This window comes from Trachurus japonicus, chromosome 24 (genome assembly GCF_045865225.1).
Source record: "Trachurus japonicus isolate A0001 chromosome 24, Traja_1.0".
In the NCBI taxonomy this organism is placed as follows: Eukaryota; Metazoa; Chordata; class Actinopteri; order Carangiformes; family Carangidae; genus Trachurus; species Trachurus japonicus.
In genome coordinates, this window is record NC_140930.1 from 11,208,375 (window position 1) to 11,231,527 (window position 23,153).

Sequence of the window (23,153 nt, forward strand, 5' to 3'; positions counted from 1 at the left end):
TCTCCCAGTCGATGACTTTTCCTAAAAGTGTGTTCTACATCATCTTATGCGTTTTCATGATTCTAGTATAAAAGAGAACGAAGAAAATTGTGATTTTACCTAGAACCGCCAAGAGGTACTTTTGACCTCCATTCATTCTAATGCAAAAATGGTAAATGGACTGCATTTATATAGCCATATATATTATATAGCCAGCCAGACACACAGCTCAAAACACTTTATAGTAATGCTTCACATTCATATACACACACATACTTTACAAAAAATAACAATAGTCGTTGCTAGGCAACCAATATAGACAACTCTTTATTTTTCTATTTTTTGAATAGTGTGTGTATATAAAAATGTATAAAATTGATTTTCTAATCAATGCAATCTGGGCTAAAGAATGTCCATTTAGTCACTCAGTTTGTCAGTTAGTTAGTTAGATAGTTAGTTATTTAGTTAGTTAGTCATTTTGAACTCATCCCACAACACAACACGAGTTCAGATATTAGAAAGTTGTCAAACAGTTAAACAGGTGTCAAACAGATAACAAATGAACATTACTCATAAACATTGAACATAACAATGACAGTCCCTTGCTCTCATGAGAAATGGACATGAATTCAGAAATTTGTAACAATTTTGAAAATTTTTATATACACACACTGTTCGAAAAATAGAAAATCAATGAGTCGTCTATATTGGTTGCCTAGCAACGACTATTGTTAATTTTTGTAAAGTATGTATGTGTATATGAATGTGAAGCATTACTATAAAGTGTTTTGAACTGTGTGTCTGGCTGGCTATGTAATGTATATGGCTATATAAATGCAGTCCATTTACCATTTTTGCATTAGAATGAATGGAGGTCAAAATGACCTCTTGGCGGTTCTAGGAGTACATGGAATGTTGGCGGTTCTAGTGTTAAAAAAAAAAGTTGATTATCTGATGCAGTTTAGAAAATCTGTTAGCTTGGATTTACTTTAAACGTTTTCTGTAATCCTTAAGCAACCTGCCAGTGGATCAGTCGTTATAGACTCTTTCTGCAGCCAAAATTTGATGAAACCCACAGAAGAAAATTTCAAAAACGCATCTTTTTAGTGATCAAAGGCATTACATATAATAATGCACAACATATTGTGGAGTCTTGCGCTGGAATATTTAATTTAGTTCTAACATAACCTAGTGTATATCAGGAGCTGGAAGATGATATTCAATACACTGTACATACAGCTACACAAGGGGGGAATAAAAGGGAAAAACAAACTGTAACTTGTATTTCCTCATAAACACATCTGCAGCAGTAGAATCAGGCTCGATGACTCTTCCTCAGCCGGCTGTCCAAACTGGATCAACGCTCTGAGCTCTGTGACACACAACAAATCATTAGAGGACGGCGATCAGAGCGAGAAGAAGAAAGACATCAGAGCCTTCAGAGGGTTGTTCTCAAAATCCATTGCTCTGTTCAACGTGGTCAAACCGAGGACAGATAACACATTTCCATAAGCTCTTTAATCTGGCGCGCTGAGAGCCGTTATGTGTCCGCTGGAAGTTACACAACCGACATCTCTGTTGGCTCCTTTATCTGAAACGATACTGACAGATTTACTGTGGAGCAGCTCACGGAAGCAGAAACACTCTTCTCCTCCCAAGGTTGAGCTGCCTTTTTCGCACCCCATCTGGTGTTGGCGAGTCGAGATGTTTGTTTAGCAAAATGCACCCAATTATTTGGACATCCAGACACATTTCCAAACATTTTCTGTGGGATAATTAAATCCACTAGTTTTCCAATTAGCACAGTTGGCAGCAGGTGTCACCGTTGCAACATCATGCATCAAGCATCAACCTTTCAGCACATATTGGCAGAACAATACCAGAAATCAACAAGCATCAGAGAGATTCAAAGTATTGTTTTGTATTAACTCGATAATAAAGTTCTCGAACAGTGTATCAGTCATGTTTAAAGTCCCCCTAAAGAGGCCTTTTAAAATTTGTAAAAATGCTACTAACTGCTACTACAGGGGTCATGCATGCCCATAATAAACACTTGCATGTGATATGTATGATTGTAGTTATGTTAATTGGAATATTAAAAAGAAAATCTTGGAGTAATTACTTCCCCCAGGTGATTGAGAATCATTTAGTTGAAGAATTTGGGTTATTAGAAAACTATTGAAAGCTTAAAGGGATAGTTCAACATTTTTGGCAAACTGGCCCATTGCCATAATCCCTATAGTTTTAGGAGTAGGTTTGTTACCTTTAATTGTCGGTGCAAGATATTTTTAGAACGGCGGAGCAGAGCCGCGAGCTGCTCAGAGCTACGCATGGGATTTCTTGGTTTCATAGTGTGGTGAATGTGCAGCTCACAACTTGTCCACAAGAGTGTTTTTGGAGTTGTTGAATTGTGAATTTGATGAGTTTGATGAGGGAAACCAAGAAATCCCATGAGCCTCCGTAGCGTAGCTCTGAGCAGCTCGCAGCTCTGCTCCACCGCTCTAAAAATAGCTTGCACCGACAATTAAAGGTAACGTACCTACTGCTAAGACTATAGGGATTATGGCAATGGGGCAATTTGCCAAAATGTTGAACTATCCCTTTAAAGAGGAGTATGATTTAAAAAAAAGAAAGAAGACGGCCCATCCAAAAAATGACAGAACACATCAGTCATAATCTTCCACAAGCATCATATTATATTCATATTAAAACGGATCACAGCCGTCAACAGGTGCTTTTTTATTATGACAGTCAGCCACACAAGTAAAGCAATAGCAATAACCGAGGTGGTGGAGGTTGTTTTGTTTTTCTTCCTGAATTGAATAAAGCTTAAGGGAGAGATTTAGCCCTGTCGTTGCTGTTTTATATCCTCACTGCGGCTCTAAAGTGCAACACACTAGATTTATTATTACGGAGCTGGAGAATCAATCAGCCTTTTTAAAGAGCTCACTGTTGATTAATTACGCTCTAAGTTTGTTGAAAGCCATGTTTACAGACAAAGCTCTGAACAGCTCCCCTGAAGCGCCTGCTGCTGTGACACGGTCACATTGAACAACACCTGCACCTCACAGCGTTTGACGCCACGGTGACGACGACTCGGCTCAAACTCCTTCTCCTTCTCCTTGTATTTGTATTTGTATTTTTTATTTAGCACATAAAAGATGTATAAAACAGCATATTAAAAAGTGGAACGACAACAACAAAAGACATACAAAGTATACAGTAGATAAAGCAAATGTGCTGGAGAAACCAAAAAAACCCCTAAGGGCTTGTCAAGTGGTCCTCCAAAAGATAAACATTCAACATAAATTTAATTTACAGAATGAAAAAACAACATAAAACAATTAAAAAAAGAGAAAATCAATATTGTGTGAAAATTCAAGATAAACATTTGACATACATTTGTTAAGATAAGCATTCAACATAAATTTATAAAGATAAACATTCAACATAAATTCAGTTTACAGTCATGTGAAAAACAAAACAATTAGAAAAAGAGAGAGAGAAAAACAAAAGTGATGTAAAAAGTATGTGGAATTATGCATTGCTCAGTTGGGCCAATAGAAAGTGAATTGTTTGTTTCTTAAATGAATTTATGCTTGTGCAGTTTCTAAGGTGGATTGGTAATGCATTCCAAAAATGCGGACCTCTAAATCTAATTGAGAACTGAGAGAAAGTAGACTTAAAAAAGGTGGGATGAAGATTATTTCCTTCTCCTTCTCCTTCTCCTTCTCCTTCTCCTTCCCCTTCTCCTTCTCCTTCTCCCCCCACAGACGAGGCGCTGCGGAGACAGGAGGAGATCTGGCAGCAGGAGGTGGAGGAGACTCTCTCCTTGTGTCGGTCACTCTCTCATCCGTCCAGACCGAAGCACGTCGACTTCTTACGCATCACTGCTCCGGAGGATGACATCACTGATACGCCTCCACTCACACCCCTCCTCCCCCAGGAGTTTAGGGTGAGTAGCATCATCACTCCCTCCCTCTCCTCTCTCCCTCCCCTCCCTCCCCTATGTCTCTCTCATGCTGTCTAGACTGGTGGTGGTGGGTTTTAAATATTTTACTAACATCACTCTGAAAGTTTTTCATTTCGTCTCCTGCTGAGCATGATAACGAACCTGCACCTGCTTCAGGGTCACTGACAAACACCGGGAGGAAGGCAACCCACTTGTGTTTTTCCGACCTGTTTTACCTGTGAAAGTCACTATAACGGCCACTCGTAACTTCCGACCAGTGAACTCGTACCAGATCGAACTGGTACGACTTCACAGGTCGGAAAAACACGAGTTACGGGTTGCCTTGAATGCACCATAACGTCTTGTCAGCCGACGGAGTTAGCAGCCCCCGCCCTCGTCATGGATCTATTGGTCCTCGTCCCTACGTCACCACATTCAGGCGCATCCCTTGGCTGCACACACAGCCCTGCATGCCGTTCTCTCTCCTCATTGGATAAAACTTGTAGGATACAAGGAAAGTTTTCTCCTCGGCTCAGAGCAGAGCAGAGTGACTGACAGACCCGTGTTTCGGTCCAAACACTCTATGTAAGTGATTGCTTTCGGAAGATATAACTATTTAAGACTTACATTAACACAAAAATATCGCTTACTTCTGCTTTAATATAACACAAAAATACAGGTGAAAATCTGAATTTGAAAAATGATATATGTATTACTAGCTACAGATATTTTGGATTACTTCCAAAACTACATGCCATCTAGCCTGACAAGCCAGACTATATCATTAAAATGTCTAGTCTGGCAACGACCGGTAGACCTCGGCTCAATCCAGGGGGCCGGATGAAGGCTGTCTTTCAAACTGCCTCTGCACGCAATAGGGTAGCGCTACGACCAATCAGAGCAAAGAGCAGGATGTCGTTAGCCTGACAAGCCAATTAAAATGTATGTCGTCATCGCGTTAAGCCCTCCCAACGACTCTCTAAACAGATAGAGTGCTGTGATTGGTGAACACAATCGGTGTTCGAGACTCAAAAAGTTCCTATGGCTCGTTTCTAGACCCACCTACGGAGCAAATATATTTGCTGCCGCTAGGGTGCGTCTAGATTTCTAGGCTACATGCCATCATCTTCAACACAACATTGACAATCATTTAAAATGAACCTGAAATTTTTATATGGTGAAATTATTAACAAAAACAAGATGACAGGTTCATGTATCCTTCCTTTTATTATAACTTTTCTTTTGCACATGCATGTGGTTAAGGAAAAGTTTAAATTGATCACATGTCTTTCATTATCAATATTCATTTTAAGGGCTGCTGTATATAATCGACACTGGAAACCAAATTTAAAGGGGCCATATTATAGAAATATCACTTTTTGAAGGCTCTTTAACATATATTTGGGTGTTTGTCTCGTCTTCCGGCCCCCAGAATGTGAGAATTGACAAAAAAATCTGTAATTTGCAAGCTCCTTAGGTTGAAATCCATATGGTTTTATGAGCTGTTCCCTCAGTTGTCTGACAATAATGTCATTCAGTGTTTCCCCTAGAATTTTTTTCAGGCCTATTGGTACCTACTGAAAAAACCCTGATCAGACGAGGCACGTGGTACAGCATATTGCCCCCTCCCCTTCTGTTAAATGTAAAAGGAGGCTTCTACATGCTTGAGCTTTACACTGCTGACTTGTATAAACAGACATGTCCTGTGATTTTCAGCCTGAGTGAGAATGACAGCTATTTTATATTACCGGTACTCTTATATTTTTTCCAATAATGCTGAGTCATCATGACTTTGACTTTCATATATTTTGAATCGCAGTGGTTTATTGGGTCTCTTGGGACTTTCGCTTCACGGTCATGTAGGTGCAGGTTCAAACAGCGACCTCACAGCACCGGCGCTGTACAACAAAGAGCGCTGTGTTCCCTGTGGTTACATAACACAATGGATTTAATGCAGCTCTGTAGTTGCATTGTATGAGGGATGGTATCTGTATAGGTATGAATGAGTGCCTCTATTAATGCTCTTTATAACATACCCCCCCCCTTCCTCTGTCACTGTGTTTGCATCAACGTATAGCTGCTCACAAATCAGACCATTTGATGAGAGTTGCGTTTGACATTAAGCTGACGTATTGAATGAGTAATATAGGAGGATAATGATGAAAAAATTGTGTGACAACAATAATAATTAAGTTATAACTACAAACATACTTCATGTGATCCATAGTAGGTCACACAACACGATTAAAAAAAAGGAAAGGAAGCGGAACAAAGATAAGAAAGAGCGAAGTAGATGTTTTGTATCAATAATAAAATACCGTATAATCAGGAAAAAATTCAAAGTTTGGAATGAAAAGAAAAAGCCAGGGGGTTAATTATCATCCCTAATCACCTCATGATAAGGTTTAGATTTTAGATTACTTTTTTAAAAGCAAATTTCAGGCTTAGAAAATTGCGGCCACATCATCAATTTCAAAGTTGAATTGTAATTTCAACATAATTTGTAAACGTTTAACAGCTTAATATGATGGAGAATCAGTTTTATTACTACAAATTAACATCTCATGGGGTTGTACTGTTCCCATGCACAGCCCATGTTATGTGCATGAGACAGGGCTGAATGTCCTCTGAGGTGGAACAAGATGAACAGATACAAAACAGATACAGTGACATCAAGTGGAGCTCGAGAAAGACATTGAATTGGACACATGAGATAAAAGCCATTTTTAATGTGGTCACAGTGAATTGCAGCCTGGTGATGTATAAAATTCAGCACATGTTGTGTTTCTGCTGCCTGGTGCTGGATGCAGTCCAGTGTGCCTGTTCAGAAGACTGTTGTGTGTGTGTGTGTGTGTGCTCTGAGTCTAATGCTATTTCATGGGATTATCTGGATTCATTCTTATTACATAAACACAGCTCACATAAAGGCCACAGTGTCCCTCCTTGGGAATGTAAAAGCACTTTATTAGTATTCATAAGATTTAAGCGTAGCCGGTTAAGACGCCACACTGTAGTGTTCAGCCTCGTCTCCGCCATACAAGACTTTTTCAGAGAAAGTTACACAGCGTAATGAGACACAGTAAAAGTGTTATCTGTCACTTACCTGCTGGCTGTGATAAGATGAAAGCAAACAAGGGTGGGAACCAGAGAGCTAAGAATAACACAGATGTGAAACAATGAAGGAGGACGTTTACGCTGGAGGCTTTTTCTTTTTCTTCTATTTTATTCAGAAAACCGTGAAAAAAAAACAAAAAAACTTGATGAACAAAGCCTTTCATTCTGGGTCAGAAATTCAGAAACACACTTTGAAGTTTCAGGCAGCGGCTTGAAACAGAGCAGAAGGAGCCTCCAGTCAAAGTCTTTGTCTTTCTCCTGTCTCTTCTCTTTGCTCATAGTCAGCATTAAAAATGTGCTGAATATTTGCATCCAACAAATAATTAATATTTCCTATTTTTTCCTGTTTTCATATAGATGTCATCAGCTTAACATTTATATATTTATTTGAAACAAGTTTAACTTTATTTTTTAGGTTTTATTACCATATTCTTTTTTCCTTTTTTTTTTGACTTATCTACATCATGACACAATAGATAGTAGTACCTTTATTTTGAAAAGCAATTCATTCATCAATTTTCTTCTTGGTGAGCAGCTGTTTTCCACCATTTAGTATCAAATCTTCTCATTTTATGCATCAATCTCTCACCAACCTTTACATAATATAATATAATATAATTAACTGTGCACTTAAAATTGTGTTTGTTTAGTTTGAGCTCAAATACATAGAAAAGCATGGCAAGATCAAATTCCATCAACTTTTTCATAGAGGTGCTTAACATATTATATTGAAACAGTAAAAAATACAAAGTAAGTGCAAGCAAATATTTTGAAAAGTACTACACGAGTTCTTTTATTTTGACAGTCAATGCTCAGACTATAAGGAGTGTGTGTTAGATTGTATGTGAGCTGATCAGCTGTGGTGTAGGTGGGGTTAGACCCATAAGACGTTCAGATTAGCCGGGTGTTGCTCAGTACCTTGACGGGGGGAGCTGAGACCTCTCTCTCTGTCTGTCGCTGTGGATTTACAGTACAGGCCAAAACGTTTAACAAGTGATCCTTGGCAAGGCCTATTTACCCTCCTTCCGCTCTGGGTGTGGCGCCCCCTCCATCTGTTCTGGGTGGCTTCCTTTTTGCCTTATGGCTCACGGATCTGTCAGGGTGTTGTCACAAACAGTGGCTGAAGACGCCATCTGCTTCCAATTACACTTTGACAATCTGCAGGACGACGTCCAAGGTGCTGCTGCTCCGTAAACCGTAACAGCAGGTTTAAAGCAGAGCTGGAAGGAAGGAAAAGGAGGCAGAATTTTTTTTTTTGGAAACCGAAAAAGCCCCGGACCTGGACTTGGATCTGACTTTTAAGTGTGACTGAGGTTGAGCTGAGTCACTGCAGCCGGGCAGACTCATGGAGCCTTGGAAACATCCACTTTTCCATTACTTTGTGGATTTCTCCTCTGTCATTGGCTGCTCTGAGTGACCGGCTAACAGCAGCTTCCACTTTTAGGTTTGGAAAATTAGCTCTCTGGTAAGACATGAAGGAGCTGTTGAAACAGTGAGAGGATACATTTATTTCTTTTTCGACAAACTGGAGCGGAAACAGGTTGGACTTTAAGAAATAATGATCTGACTTTCTCTTCTTTTTCCTTTTTTTTTTTTGACTTGCATGCATTTACCGATCGTAAGCAGAAGCTGCATTATCCAAATTGCATGCCATACGGATGCCAAAACACCACTTACACCTCTTCTCACTGCATTTCTCTGATGCAAGATAACGCAATGTCCCATTTAAGTCTCAGATACAAGCCGTACAAACAGCAACCACAATGCTGATGTTGCGGAGACAGCGTCTGAGAAACTTTCTGCTCCCTCTAACCTGGATGATTTTACCACTTTCTCTGTGAGCGACTGTGACTCGTGGAAAATGGAGGAGCAAAAAGCCTTTCTGAAATTTTTCAGGACCCTGTCAGAAGAGCAAAATGTGGACATAATGCCGGATGAGCTGAGGTTTGATCTGAAGAAAAATGGGGATATGAACTTGAAAGATGCTTTCGGGCATCCTGCAGATCCTTTATTTTATCTTATATTGCCTCGTGAAGAGGAGAAGATGACCTCTAACTCAGTGGTGAGAGAAGATGGATGGGACTCAGACAAGACAGAGCATGAGAGGAATAACTTCAGCCCAACAGAGCAGCTCAGCAACAAGGATGTAAACACTGACGACGACGACGTCTCACAGAGAGACACGGTCACAACAAATCAAGACCAGAATAAGATATCAGACAAAAACTGTGATGAAGACAATGGTTGCAACACTTTGGAGAAGTTGCTGAATAATTGTGCCTTGAACGCATCTCTGCAGCCACAATGTCAACACACTTCAACCGACTGCACAAACGCAGATGGTGACAGTGTCAAGAAGGAGGACGGTGAAGAAATAGCCCATGAAAATAACCAAAATACAGATTTACAGGAACATATTGTCACAAATCCCGAGGAGTCTGCCAAAACCAAACATGAACTGATCACAATGACTGAGACAGGAGGACCCACTGGTGAAGAAGAGCCTGAACCAACACTGGAGGAACCCACGGAGCAAACTGCTGATCCATCCTGCTCTGAAAATGATGATGATGATGATGATGAAAAGGAGGTTAAAGGTGCAGAGAAGGAAAAGACACAAGAATTGAAAGATGTAGATCCTGAAACCTCCTCTCAACTTTACCAGCTTCCTCTCAGTCCAAAACGTACTTCACCAAATATTTCCATAACATCAGCGGCTGCGGCCAACAACCCTCCGCCTGGATCGACCTTCACCAGAGCCACCTTCTCCCCGGTGTCGCCCACCGACAAGCAGATCCAGCTCCCGGCGCTCTTCAGCGGCCTGAAGGTCCTGAGGAAGACGGTGGTCGGCCCCGAGCCCGACGCCCAGATCAAACCTCCGTCTCAAGAAGCGAAGAGGGCCGATGAGAAGGGTCAGGGGGACGTGAAGGGTCAGGGCGGCTTCCTGGACCACATCTCCTCGCTTCTGAATCGGGAGAAGAAAGAGGAAAGGAAGCAGACCGAGGCCGAGGGAGAGCAGGATGAAACCGGAGCGATGAATGAGAGCGATGAAAGTCCTGAGAGTCCTGAGAAGGAAAACCCGGAGGAGGATGTTGAAGCTTCGAGGGCATTTGATTCTGCAAAACCACCGGTGTCCAGCGCCGAGGCAGCGTTTGATGCCTTCAAGGCTTTTTTCACCCCGAAGCCTCTGAAGAAGGACCCGTCAGATAAAGTGGATCTGGAAGCAGTGAGGAAGAAGATAAGGGGTGAAAAAGATGTGTTGAGAGCCCTGTTTGAGAGAACGTCCAACAAGACGCCAGAGAAAATGGAGTCAGACGGCAAAGTACGCAACATGTTATCAAACAGGAGCATCAGGCCATGTAGTTATAGATGAGTGATTCATGTTGAGGACCAGTGTTGGGCTCGTTACAGTTACTAGTAACTTTCCCCCTGAGTTAGTAACAAAATTACTACATTATAAAAGTAACTAATTACCAGGAAAAGTAACTATTGCGTTTTTTAATAAAATGCTCAAATATGTCAAATTACTTGGACTCACCCCCTAACCAAAACCCTAACCTCCCATTTATCTGGAACTAACCATATCACCCAGTATTCCTCCACACTCCGCTTTTTTCCAACTAGTTGATGGACTGATAAAAAAAAAAAGTGAATATAACGCACACTTTAATGGGTGTGTTATTTTGTGACGGGACTTCTTGACTCAAGTAATGGAGCATTTTATTGCCAGTAACGTTAACGGCGTTATAACGGGGAAACAGTAACTTTTTTGATTACTCGTTACTGAAAAAAGTAGCACCGTTAGTAATGCTGTTATTCCTATCACTGTGGAAGACATCCATTATTCTACTATTTCAATTTAATGTAGGCTTTATCTTTAAAATACCCTCTCCCCCCTTTCGGACGAGTTATACTGACCATTTCATATTTCAGTTGACAACAAAAGCAACAAAAGAAGAAACCTTTTTATTTAGTGTAAATTACTCATATGCACGAGTGTGTGTGTGTATGTAGAAAAAGGTTAGGTAAATCAAGCAAAAGAAAGAAGAAGTAATTATTGGTATATTGTGAATAGTTTGAAATGTAGAAGCTGTGTTTCACTAAGTCAGAAATCTCTGTTGTCAATCTTTTTCCCTCTAGTCGGAAGCTTCCACGCCCGGAGAAGGAGAAGAACGAACTCCTGGTCGTCTACAAGCCGTCTGGCCGCCACTCAAGGAGGAGAAGGTCGGGCTCAAGTACACAGAAGCAGGTACTGTACTGGCTGATTATTATGTTGATATTTGGTCAATACGCATCTTTATTTGCTTCAGACTGTATTACAGGACAGGACAGGAAAGTAAACACAGCAGGAAAACTCAAACGTCTCAGCGATGTCCCTCACAGTATTTGTAATTCAATACTGGGTTGTTAAAGTGGAGCTGGTGTAAATTCACTCTATGACTCTGCGTCCCTTCATGACTCATTATGTATCATTCATTATATTATTCATGTTTTAGACAGAGGTGTTTGCTGTGTGTCATCATGCGGTGGATGTGATATCAAGCTACAGTGCTAAAGTAAACACAGCTCCGCCCTGCGTGTCCACAGTGAGTGAGACTCTGCCTCCAGTGTGTAAAAGCATTTACTAGACTGCACACTTATGGCTGCTGTCCATCTCCTCTTTTTGAGAAAGTGGTTTTAGACTTTTATAGGTGGAAACCACTCTGTTTTTGACTGAAACATTTTAATCTCTGGTGCCACCCAGTGGTTAAAAAAAGTTAATGCATGACATGCAAAAACAAAATAAAAACCATAGCCACCAGAAAAGTAGTAAAAGTTAAATAAAAACAAATACATATGTATTTTGTTATCAGTTAATTCAGTTTTTACTCACATAACCCAATATAAGAAATTAGACATTTGCTTCCAGGAGCCTCACAATGTGCACAGCACACAGCCATCTACCATCTGCCTTCAATTTGAATAAGGGAAAACTCCCTAAAGCACCAGTCATCCTGCTTCAAGCTGCGACTTCCTCAAGGTAGATCAAACAGGTTTAAGGCTGCAAGTCATCATTTGACAGAAACCCCAAGTCAGACTCCAGCTCTCCTCGTCTAAATGACTCTGTTGCATGAGGCAGTTTCTGTCTGAACAACATGACTGACTGAGTAGACGTTTTAAACCACACTCTGTTTTTCTTGATGTGTTTTATAACAACAAGAAAGTGAGTCTCAGACCAGAGTTTAGTGAAAATGTTTTGCATTAGACTCAACGAAAAACAAAGTTAACACAGAGCAGAGACAAAGTAGTACGTACAGATCTCATAACAGGGATCACTGCTTATTCTGACTTGTATGAAAACTACAAGGAGATGAAAAATATGACGTCAATCTGAGATATTTAAATACATTTCACATAAATAGGCTACAGTACATTAAATACATTTTTATAGAGAAACAAATGATCAAATACTCTGCACTTCCTTCTGTCCATCAGCAGGACTGTCAGTGTTTGAGCAGGGATTAAAAACTGTGCACACACCTACTTCCCTGTAACACACGCTCTATAAATACTGTCAAGAAGGTGGCAGTGAATATTAGTACGTGACCATTCAATATATTCTGGCATTTATCAGTCATATATTTCATGTTTTATTTCTATAGCTCAATTCATACACATAAAATGGACAGGATGTTCAAGAAATCACAAATGTACAAATACATAAAACAATAAAAATGGACGAGACACAACATGAATATCAAAACCACCCTAGATAAATGTTTGCATAGAGAGTTTGTTCAGGATGGCACCTGCAGTCATTAAGCTCTTCTGCCTTCACCTGATGAAGTCACTTCACACTGTTTTTGACCCAGCGTGTCCTCACACACCCCTCAGCCTCGGCCGCTGTGGTAAAACACTCGATTTGTTCTGCGAAATTAGTTCCAGCTCTCAAGTGTCTCACGGTCGCTGTAATTTGTTTGTCTGCGGCCTGCACCCGGGCCACATCGTTAACGTGTCCGCCGAGGTAAAGAAAGCGCCGGCGGGCACCACAGCTGTAATAATGAACATGTGTTGTGGTGCAGGAACCAACACAAAGCCGTTTGTTTGTTTTTTTTCTCCTACTCAGAGCATCAGGCTGCGCTGCTGCAGCTGAAGAGAGAATGCAAAGAGGAGCTGGAGAAGTTACAGGTCAGTACGAAGCAGATTTCACAAGCAGTTTCCACATGAGATTCAGGTAGCAAATAGAGTCACAACTGGGAAATGGGTTAGATATCAAGTATGTTTTATTTTTCTGGTCCACAATTTTATAATAACTAATTTAAATTATTCACTAATATTTTTTAAATTCACGGAAATAGACCTGAAATAGTGATGTGGCGTTAATTCAAACAGGGGGAGTGTTCAACTGGTACATTTCCAATGCATTTCATTACTGAAAGAAAAATTGGCATCTGTTAGTCCAGACATTTAACAGGCGAGCAGGAAATTCAGCATAAAGAATTCATTTTCCAGTAATACAACGTACGTGCTTAATGACCTGGATTTTAATTAAGCTTTTTAAATTGATGTTTTTTATTTTCCCTTCAATTAGTAACAAAAACACTTATTTTTCTGAAATGAATCCAGTATTACAGACTTGTATTTAGAGATGCTATAAGATTTTCTGTGTTTTTTTTAACTCTAGAAATTCAAGCCTGTATCTGTGGTTTCATAAAGTGAGGCTGAGTTTCTAAACCAGTTGCTACTTTCAGGACGACTATGGACGGGAACTCTCCAGACTCCGGGTGGAAAACGAGGACATCGTCGCCCGTGTGGCCGAGCTGCAGGCCAGACTGTCCCAGACCGGGACCCCGCGTCGAGGGCAGCTCCGAGATGTCGCCGTGTCCACTGGAGACGACTCCGTGCACAGATCATCTTCCCGCACCGTCTGCGTCCAGACGGACAGAGAGACGTTCGTCAAGACCCCAGAGGACGGAGAGGAGGGGACGGGGAGGATGACGTGCACCAGTCCACAGCAGCAGAGGGTCGCCCCTAAAAAGCTGGACCTGGCTTCCGTCGGCCTCGGCCCGGGCAGCCAGAGGGACGATACGGCCTCCTCCTCTTCATCTCCTCCTCCTGGAGCAGCACTACCTCCACAGCAAACGCTACTAATTAATCCAGACAGTCTCCCTCCTCCTCCTCCTCCTCCTCCTCCTCCTCCACCCTGTCTGTCAACACCAGCGAATGGGCCTCCCCCACCTCCACCTCCTCCTCCTCCTCCTCCTCCATCCATGCCGGGCTTGGCTCCCCCACCTCCTCCTCCTCCAGGTGGGAGCTTCTTCTTGGACAAACCTCCCAGGAAACCCCTGGTGGCGCCGTCCCGACCCATGAAGCCTCTGTACTGGACCAGGATCCAGGTCCAGGACAACAAGTAGGTTATGATAACAATAATGATAACAATACTTTATTAAAGCAGAAGTAAGCGATATTTTTGTGTTAATATAAGTCTTAAATAGTTATATCTTCCGACAGCAATCACTTACATAGAGTGTTTGGACCGAAACACGGGTCTGTCAGTCACTCTGCTCTGCTCTGAGCCGAGGAGAAAACTTTCCTTGTATCCGACAAGTTTTATCCAATGAGGAGAGAGAACGGCATGAAGGGCTGTGTGTGCAGCCAAGGGATGCGCCTGAATGTGGTGACGTAGGGACGAAGACCAATAGATCCATGACGAGGGCGGGGGCTGCTAACTCCATCGACTGACAAGACGTTATGGTGCGTTCAAGGCAACCCGTAACTCGTGTTTTTCCGACCTGTGAAGTCGTACCAGTTCGATCTGGTACGACTTCACGGGTCGGAAGTTACGAGTGGCCGTTATAGTGACTTTCACAGGTAAAACAGGTCGGAAAAACACAAGTGGGTTGCCTGGAACGCTACAAAGTCGTAAGTTGTGACTTGAAGCTGTAATTTACGGTTTCAAAAGCCTGCCTGGAACGCAGCATTAGCCAAAACGACCGGATCGCTTACTTCTGCTTTAATCCCTGGGGGGAAATTCAGGTGTTACAACAGTAGGCAGTAAAAGCAGATAATAAAAGCAAGAAAAGCATATAATCTAAAGAATAATTAAGTAGTACAATAAATAGTTAGTTATATACAAACACCACGGTTAAATGCAGAGACTGCTTGTCGAAAAACTGCCCCTGAAGGCAACGCACATCAGTGGTTTTGCATGAATTTACCTCTAAAACAACTCCGTCTCGTGACGTTTCGTTATTATCTCATAGCGTGGTGAATGTGCAGCTCACAACTTGTCCACCAGAGCGTTGTGGAGTTGTTGGATTGTGTATTTGATGAGTTTGATGAGGGAAACCAAGAAATCCCATGAGCCTCGGTAGCGTAGCTCTGAGCAGCTCGCGGCTCTGCTCTGCTGCTCTAAAAAATAGCTTGCACCGACAATTTAAGGTAACGAACCTACTGCTATGACTATAGGGATTATGGCAATGGGCCAATTTGCCAAAACTGAACTGTCCCTTTAACTATATGGAAATGTATTGCTTTCACAAAGGGTGATGCTGTTTCTTTTTAGATTTAATTATATAAAATTAACCCTATTCAAAGATCCTACAACCAAAATGTCATTTTTAAAGGGCCTGATAAAGCATGTAGGCTATGGATCTCTAACAAAAAAAATAGAATAGAAAATACATAAAACATGTGAGTGCTAATGTTGAAAAATTACCTGAATTATATGTTGTGAAATGTTCAACTAATGTTTAAATGATGAGACGTCATCTGCATCATTAGTACGGTATGGGGATGTCAGAATTGCATTTTGATTGTTTATCTGATTGTTAAGAGCTCTGAGTTAAAAACAGAGGCTGAAATAAACTGATGCTTTTGTCTCCCATAGCAACAACAACACACTGTGGAACATTTTAGAGGAAACAAACATAATAAACACCCCAGAGTTTGAGGATCTCTTCGCCAAAACCACCACACAGACCAAGAGGAAGCCGCTGTCGGAGGCTTACGAGAAGAAAGCCAAAGTCAGGAAGGTAAGATGGAGAATAAAACTATTACTTCATACTAAACAGCTTTCCTCATCTTATGGAAATGTTTTCTGAAGCAGCAGATTATCATTGAAGAGGACAGAGGGAGTGGCGGTTCCTAATGCAGGAGATTGAGATGCAATATGACTTTTGTCCACTTGAGGGCGTTAAAGCCATTGTTTTTATACTCGCCAGATCACAATTAATATAAACCCTGACACAAGTATTGTATTAAAGCTATTTTATATGATTTTTCTCTCTTGTCTCTTTGTGTTAGACGTATATTTTACCTCTGTTTTGTTTCTGATCTGCCACTTCCTCTCAAATCCTGTAATTTGATTGTTTTACCTGCAGGAAAGATGTAAATGCTACAAGTGTTGTGCTACAAGATTATTTCTGTAGCATCTCTTCATCACAAATGTAATTTAAAACACACAACATAAGACATGAGGATATATTGAAACACTTCAGAGCAAGAAATTACATTAAAAGACACAAAATAGGAGCTAATATGTTTGTTATCTGTAGCTCTTTACTGTGTTTATCCAGTAACCTGAGTTGTGTCAACTGTGGTCACTAATGCATGACGAGCTAATGCACCCCATGCAATCCCATTATGACCTTGGTGTGTTTTTTTTTTTGCTCCATCGCCACACAATAGACTCGACTAATGACCCACTAATGGTTTCTAGTGGCAAGGTGACCATGGTAACACTGTGTGTGTGTGTGCATGTGTGTGTTTTAGATCATTAAGCTGCTGGACGGTAAGCGCTCTCAGGCTGTGGGCATCCTCATCTCAAGCCTCCACCTGGAGATGAAAGATATACAACAAGGTGAGTTTCATTCATCCAGCAACTGGGCCTGAATGTGGAGCCACTGAAAAGACTGTGGGATGTGATCTGGTAATATAATGAAGAACCTTTATATGGATTGGCGCAATGTGTCGTTTATATTTGTTTGTCATTTTAACCATAAAACACCTGAAAAAAGATGTGTTTTCTTATATCCAAGGCATAAAAAACATCCAACACATCTTAAGTGTATGTGTTAAAAAAGAACAGCTATTAAAGTTACACTATCTATTGTAATCCATTAGAATAGAAGTCCTTTTGGAGCACAATAGCCTACAAATACAGCCAGTTTCAAACCTCAAAATACACTAAACCTATTCATCATGTGACCCGTTTGGACTCCAACTAACCATTATTTCCATTATCAATTATTCTACCAATCATTTTCTTGATTAATTGTTTGATTGCATAGTGATAAATGCTACAATTTCTTTAGGTTTGAGGTGTAACATGAATTTTCAGGACAGAGGTTGTTCCAGCTGTTTCTACTGTAGCTGTGAAGCCATTTTCTTTCTTTTTTCTTCTTTTTTTTTTTAAATCCCCACTTCTTTCTCATATTTACTTTCAGTATTTCAACTATCATGAGATTGACCATTGAAACCTCAGTGTGTATATCATCAAACACACATCATCTTATCTGTTTTATAAAAGAGGGGGATTACAGTAAATCACTAGACGAGTGTTATCCCCCGTCTGTCTGGGAGTTTGAACCTGTGTGTAAACGTTGAGTTCACCGCAGCTCCCTGAACATCGCCCTTGTTTAACCTTAACCCCGGCGTCACACTGAACTTACCCTGTATTTCACTCTGAATATGAGATGCTGGCGAATTTAAAGTAGGATTAAAGGCTGAAACACTCACCACAATGTCAGCAAGACGGTTACAGAGTCGCAATCTGCATTGCTAATCCCAAACACATCGAAAATCTTTGTAGAGCCAACGGTGGAGAGGAGTTCCCCGGAGAGAGGACGGTGTCGGTGCTCATGTTCATGTTTCTCTGGGATCTGAACTTTGTTTTCTCTTTGCTTTTTATTTGTTTTTGTTTTTTTTATATTATTAAACCAGAGCCAGAAACATCAGAGACAGGGCTTCAGCCGCTGTTAGTATAGTCTCACACATTCCCATTAAATCCTGTTGAACACTGCATTGTTTCCATTTATACGTCAATTTAATTAGATTATAATATAACACAACAACTTATTGACACATTTAATTGAAGATCCTTTAGATTTGGTTATTAATAACATGTGACGGAGAGTTTAGTTGGTTAGTTTTACAGGACAAGGACTCAGACTCGACAGCCATGCTACTGGTAGTTTTGTAGGTTCAAGGTCATATGTTGTAAGTATTGGGAACATTAAAAATGAACATTTGCACCAAGTCGCACATGAATTATGATGTGATATTGTATTTAAAATTGAACTTCATGACGATGCGACAGGAAAAGTCAGTAGATCACCAAAGTCATAGGCCTCATAAAAGGGTAAATGCAAAACAAAGTAAAAAAAAACAAAACAATCAATAATCCCAATAAATGAAAAACAAACAGAACTTGTTTTTTGTTTAGTCTGTTTTACACATTCCTTCATTCACTGTTATACAACCAAACAGATGATGAGACATTTAAAGTGTTGCACTGAACGCGACGTTGCCATCTCTGGAGCCACTTTGGCTAAAAATAATTGTTTGTGCTCTATGAAGGATGAAACAAGAAAAACAGTCTGTAAATCACCTCCAAAGTAAAACTGGCCTCTAGCTAGTGGTCGTCGTCTTTCCTTTTTTCTGCTCAGTGCTGTGTCAGGTTGTTTTACTAAAGGAATATTTTGGATCAGTACTTGAAGGCCTCGTCTTTGTTCTGTCACCATCTGACTTCCAGCTGTACTGACTGTGGACCACGCTGTGGTGGACCTGGAGACTATTGAAGCGCTGTATGAAAATGTAAGTATGACCGCACACTTCACTGTGGTGACGATCTGTCAAAAAGGAGCGGGATCGGAGCCACGGCAACGATTATGAACCTGTTTCTGTAACGTGTTGTTGTCAGAGAGCTCAGCCTGAGGAGCTGGAGAAGATCAAGAGACACTACGAGACGTCAGAGGAGGAGGACGTTAAACTCCTGGACAAACCTGAACAGTCAGTATTTCCAGTGTTTTTCATTTGTATGTTTTGTTTGTTTTCAGTTCACTTTTTTTTTGTAGATTTGTTTTATTCTTTTTCTTTATAAGTGCAAAAACAGAAGTGGCATAGAAGATACTTTGAACACAAAACATGATAGAGTGTGTGTATGAATGTATATTTATATATAAATAAAATTATGTTAGGGGTTCTGTATATGCTTGTGTATATTTGTGCTTCTGATGCTCTAATGTAAGTTAATCTTATATACAGTATATCTGATATTATGTATATCTGAGTAAGTATATGATAATAATAGTAATAATGATAATGATAACCATCACCATAATAAAAATGTTAAATGATACTAGTAATAGTGTAGTAATAGCATCGATGTACCTATGCATTTAGAAGGTATAGTAATGTGATAGTTATATCAATATGACCCAATAATATTAATGTAATACTATGTAATAACGGCAATCAGGATGGTAATTATCTCACTTACTGTAAGGGAGGGAGAGGGGCAGAGAAAAAAAAATCTCATAGCGCGGTGAATGTGCAGGTCACAACTTGTCCACGAGAACATTTTGGAGTTGTTGGATTGTGTATTTGATGAGTTTGATGAGGGAAACCAAGAAATCCCATGAGCCTCCGTAGCGTAGCTCTGAGCAGCTCATGGCTCTGCTCCGCTGTTCTAAAAATAGCTTGCACCGACAATTAAAGGTAACGAACCTACTGCTATGACTATAGGGATTATTCCAATGGGCCAATTTGCGAAAATATTGAACTATCCCTTTTAAGGTGGACCTGAGCCCATCCACCCAGTATCTCCTCATTCATCGTGACTCTGTGGGATGTTTTCTCTCCGTTGTGCTGCAGGTTTCTGTACGAACTCTCTCAGATCCCGGACTTCGCAGGAAGAGCTCACTGCATCATCTTCCAGTCGGCGTTCATCGACGGGATCGCGTCCATCCAACGTAAACTCGTCACAGTCTCGTCCGTCTGTGAGGTAGGAGAGGAGGAGTGAAGCTGCTCATCACCTTACGTAGAACAGGTTGATATCTGTTTAGATTTGTTGAGATGTTGATGGTCACTCTGCATGTGTGTGTGTTTTTATTTTTGAGGCTCTGCTGGAGAGCGGCGGAGTGAAGGAGGTGATGGGGCTGGTGCTGGCGCTGGGGAACCACATGAACGGGGGCAACAGGACCAGAGGTCAGGCCGACGGCTTCGGTCTGGAGATCCTGCCTAAGCTGAAGGACGTCAAGAGCAGGGTGAGGACTCCATCACTGTGGTGTCTGTCTGATGTGAAAAAGAAAGGAATCTATACCAGATAAACCCATCTGCGAAAAATATTTTTAAGAAATCATTCATACCGCATGCGATCACAATATTAAATTCATAAATGCAATTCAGGACACTTTGGAGCTATGTATATCGCCTTTTTACTCTTTTACTCTTTTATTCTTTTACTCTTTTGCTATGCTATTTATTGTGTGTTATTGTATTGTATTTTATGTGGTCTTATGAGTACTGTAAGTGGTGAAGCCAAAGACAAATTTCCACATTGTGGACAATAAAGATATTAAATAAATAAAAACCTACAGTAGCTGCAGACAATGACAGAGAGGTGGAGATGGAGCTGGCATCAGGGCGTCCATGAGTAAATAACAGCAGAGGACTGTGTCACACCTCTGAACTCTCAGGTGGGAATTTGTGACACAGTTAAAGCAGAAGTAAGCGATCTGGTCGTTTTGGCTAATGCTGCGTTCCAGGCAGGCTTTTGAAACCGTAAATTACAGCTTCAAGTCACAACTTACGACTTTGTAGCGTTCCAGGCAACCCACTCGTGTTTTTCCGACCTGTTTTACCTGTGAAAGTCACTATAACGGCCACTCGTAACTTCCGACCCGTGAACTCGTACCAGATCAAACTGGTACGAGTTCACGGGTCGGAAACGAGCCGTGCGGTGCGTTCGAGTTGCCTTGAACGCACCATAACAGTCCTCGTCCCTATGTCACCATATTCAGGCGCATCCCTTGGCTGCACACACAGCCCTTCATGCCGTTCTCTCTCCTCATTGGATAAAACTTGTAGGATACGATAAAAGTTTTCTCCTCGGCTCAGAGCAGAGCAGAGTGACTGACAGACCCGTGTTTCGGTCCAAACACTCTATGTAAGTGATTGCTGTCGGAAGATATAACTATTTAAGACTTATATGAACACAAAAATATTGCTTACTTCTGCTTTAAATAAAAAAGCAAAATACAAGACATTAGAGTTCAGCTCCTTATTTGTGAAAACCGGGAGCCACGAGTTACAGTAGAAGAGGTGATTTGATTGACAGCATGCATGTCTTTTTCTTAACAGAGACAATATGTTGATGCTGGGTTTTAACTTGTTCTTTATACTGAAAGAAGTTTGTTGCTCTGTTTCCTTCCAGGACAATCGTATCAGCCTGGTGGACTTTGTGGTGTCGTATTACCTGCACAATGTGGACAAGGTATTGATTTAAAAAAAAAAAGAAAAACAGTGATTATAAAAACTCAGTGTTGACCTTGGAAGTAGTAGTTAGTAAAATATTATATTCACTTCCTGGCTTTTTAACTGCAGCTCAACGGCAGATGGAGTTTAGTAAAAAAGTTTGTAAAAACTTCTCACAACCGCCATGTTTTTTTTGTTTTGGTGCCTGTTGTGGGTCGTGTATTGAACCAACGACACCACACAGCAGAACGCAGTGTGTCTCTGAGATTATTAAGATTGGTTTTGAGGAGTATACATTTTGAGTGAATAGGCTCATGAAAAAATTAGATAAAGTATACATAATACAGAAGGAAGAATGTGTGCATACATCCATACACTCTATATACACAGATTAATCAATCAATGAATCAGTCAGTTATGTTTGGCTGCCAATCAATCAAGGAATCCCTAATGACGATTATTGTTATGTTATTGATCTTATATGTTGTTTCTCATGAATTTGAAGGATGTTTTTCTTTTTTTTTGGCAGTAACATACAACCCACATCACAAACATACTGTAAGGGAGGACAGAAAACAAACAAAAAACATACATTTAACGACATAAAATAATCAGAATGTGCATACTACATATTTCTTATACACGCACCATAAATTAATATCATAACTCAATAAGTAAAAGATTAAGTGTCTTGAATCTTCCTCCCAAGTTTTTGTTATTGCAAGGACTTCCCATCTTTTTTCTTTTTTTTTTTTATCTCTGCACTATTTTTCTTGTTTTTTGGCAGTATCTTGTTATTTGTATTATGTTAATAAATAATGATGTTTAAAGCAGAAGTAAGCGATCCGGTCGTTTTGGCTAATGCTGCGTTCCAGGCAGGCTTTTGAAACTGTAAGTTACAGCTTCAAGTCACAGTTTAATGAACAGTATAAAATATCTCAAATTAAGCTTTCCTTGATTTTTAAATATGAAGGCTTTCCCAAGCAAAACGATCGTATTTAACAGCATATTTTATTCATAATGACAAAACAAGTCCTTGGTCACATAACCAAATTGCCACCTGGTGCCAAAAAAGAGCAACATCTGGACAATACCGAAAGGATGTTTTCTAGTCCGTCTTAAAACAGCAAACAGGTTCATACATGCACAATGAAACTTCTGTGGTGATCTCAGCACCAAGTTTCTCAGTGTTTTATGTTGGTGGGTCACAGTCCAGAAGGGAAACTCACAGGGAAACAGGAAACAGGAACACCAGATGAAACATGTTGCTGTTGGACCTGAGCTCAGTAATGAACAAGGAGGAGCGACTACAGCAAGGAAAACCTTTTTTTTAATTTCCATGTGTGCACCTGACCACAGACTTTTTGTAATTTATTTGTAAAACTATCCTTTAATGTGCATAACGAATGGAAAAAGCTTTTGTCAAGCTTTCTTCACTTTACTGTGTTTCCTTCGTCCAAATACAGTATCTCCTTTTGAGTTGAGTTGAGTTTATTTATTTAGCACACAAGTTTCAATGGTGCAAGGAGGGAACGAAGCCGGTCGGCTTGTACATAGGTTCCACCCCTATAACAAATTACAGCAGGACAAATTTCAATGGCTAACAAATAAACATAGAGAAAAAAAAGAGACAAAGTGCATACATAATTAA

General features: G+C 40.5%; 1 protein-coding gene across 2 annotated transcripts in view; it reads left to right on the forward strand.

Moving 5' to 3' along the window:
- The window catches only part of fmn1 (formin 1), a 41,488-nt gene that overhangs the window by 5,227 nt on the left and 13,108 nt on the right, over positions 1-23,153 (forward strand). The window contains exons 3-13 of one of the 2 annotated variants that reach the window (XM_085771593.1): positions 3,753-3,934; positions 11,186-11,294; positions 13,152-13,213; positions 13,777-14,435; positions 15,915-16,059; positions 16,799-16,886; positions 18,780-18,841; positions 18,948-19,036; positions 19,901-20,030; positions 20,146-20,292; positions 21,462-21,521. In XM_085771593.1, the coding sequence (XP_085627719.1) occupies positions 3,753-3,934; positions 11,186-11,294; positions 13,152-13,213; positions 13,777-14,435; positions 15,915-16,059; positions 16,799-16,886; positions 18,780-18,841; positions 18,948-19,036; positions 19,901-20,030; positions 20,146-20,292; positions 21,462-21,521 (1,733 nt within the window). Of the gene's footprint in view, positions 1-3,752; positions 3,935-7,947; positions 10,368-11,185; positions 11,295-13,151; positions 13,214-13,776; positions 14,436-15,914; positions 16,060-16,798; positions 16,887-18,779; positions 18,842-18,947; positions 19,037-19,900; positions 20,031-20,145; positions 20,293-21,461; positions 21,522-23,153 lie in introns of those variants that run through there. The other variant, XM_085771594.1, reaches the window with a different exon arrangement.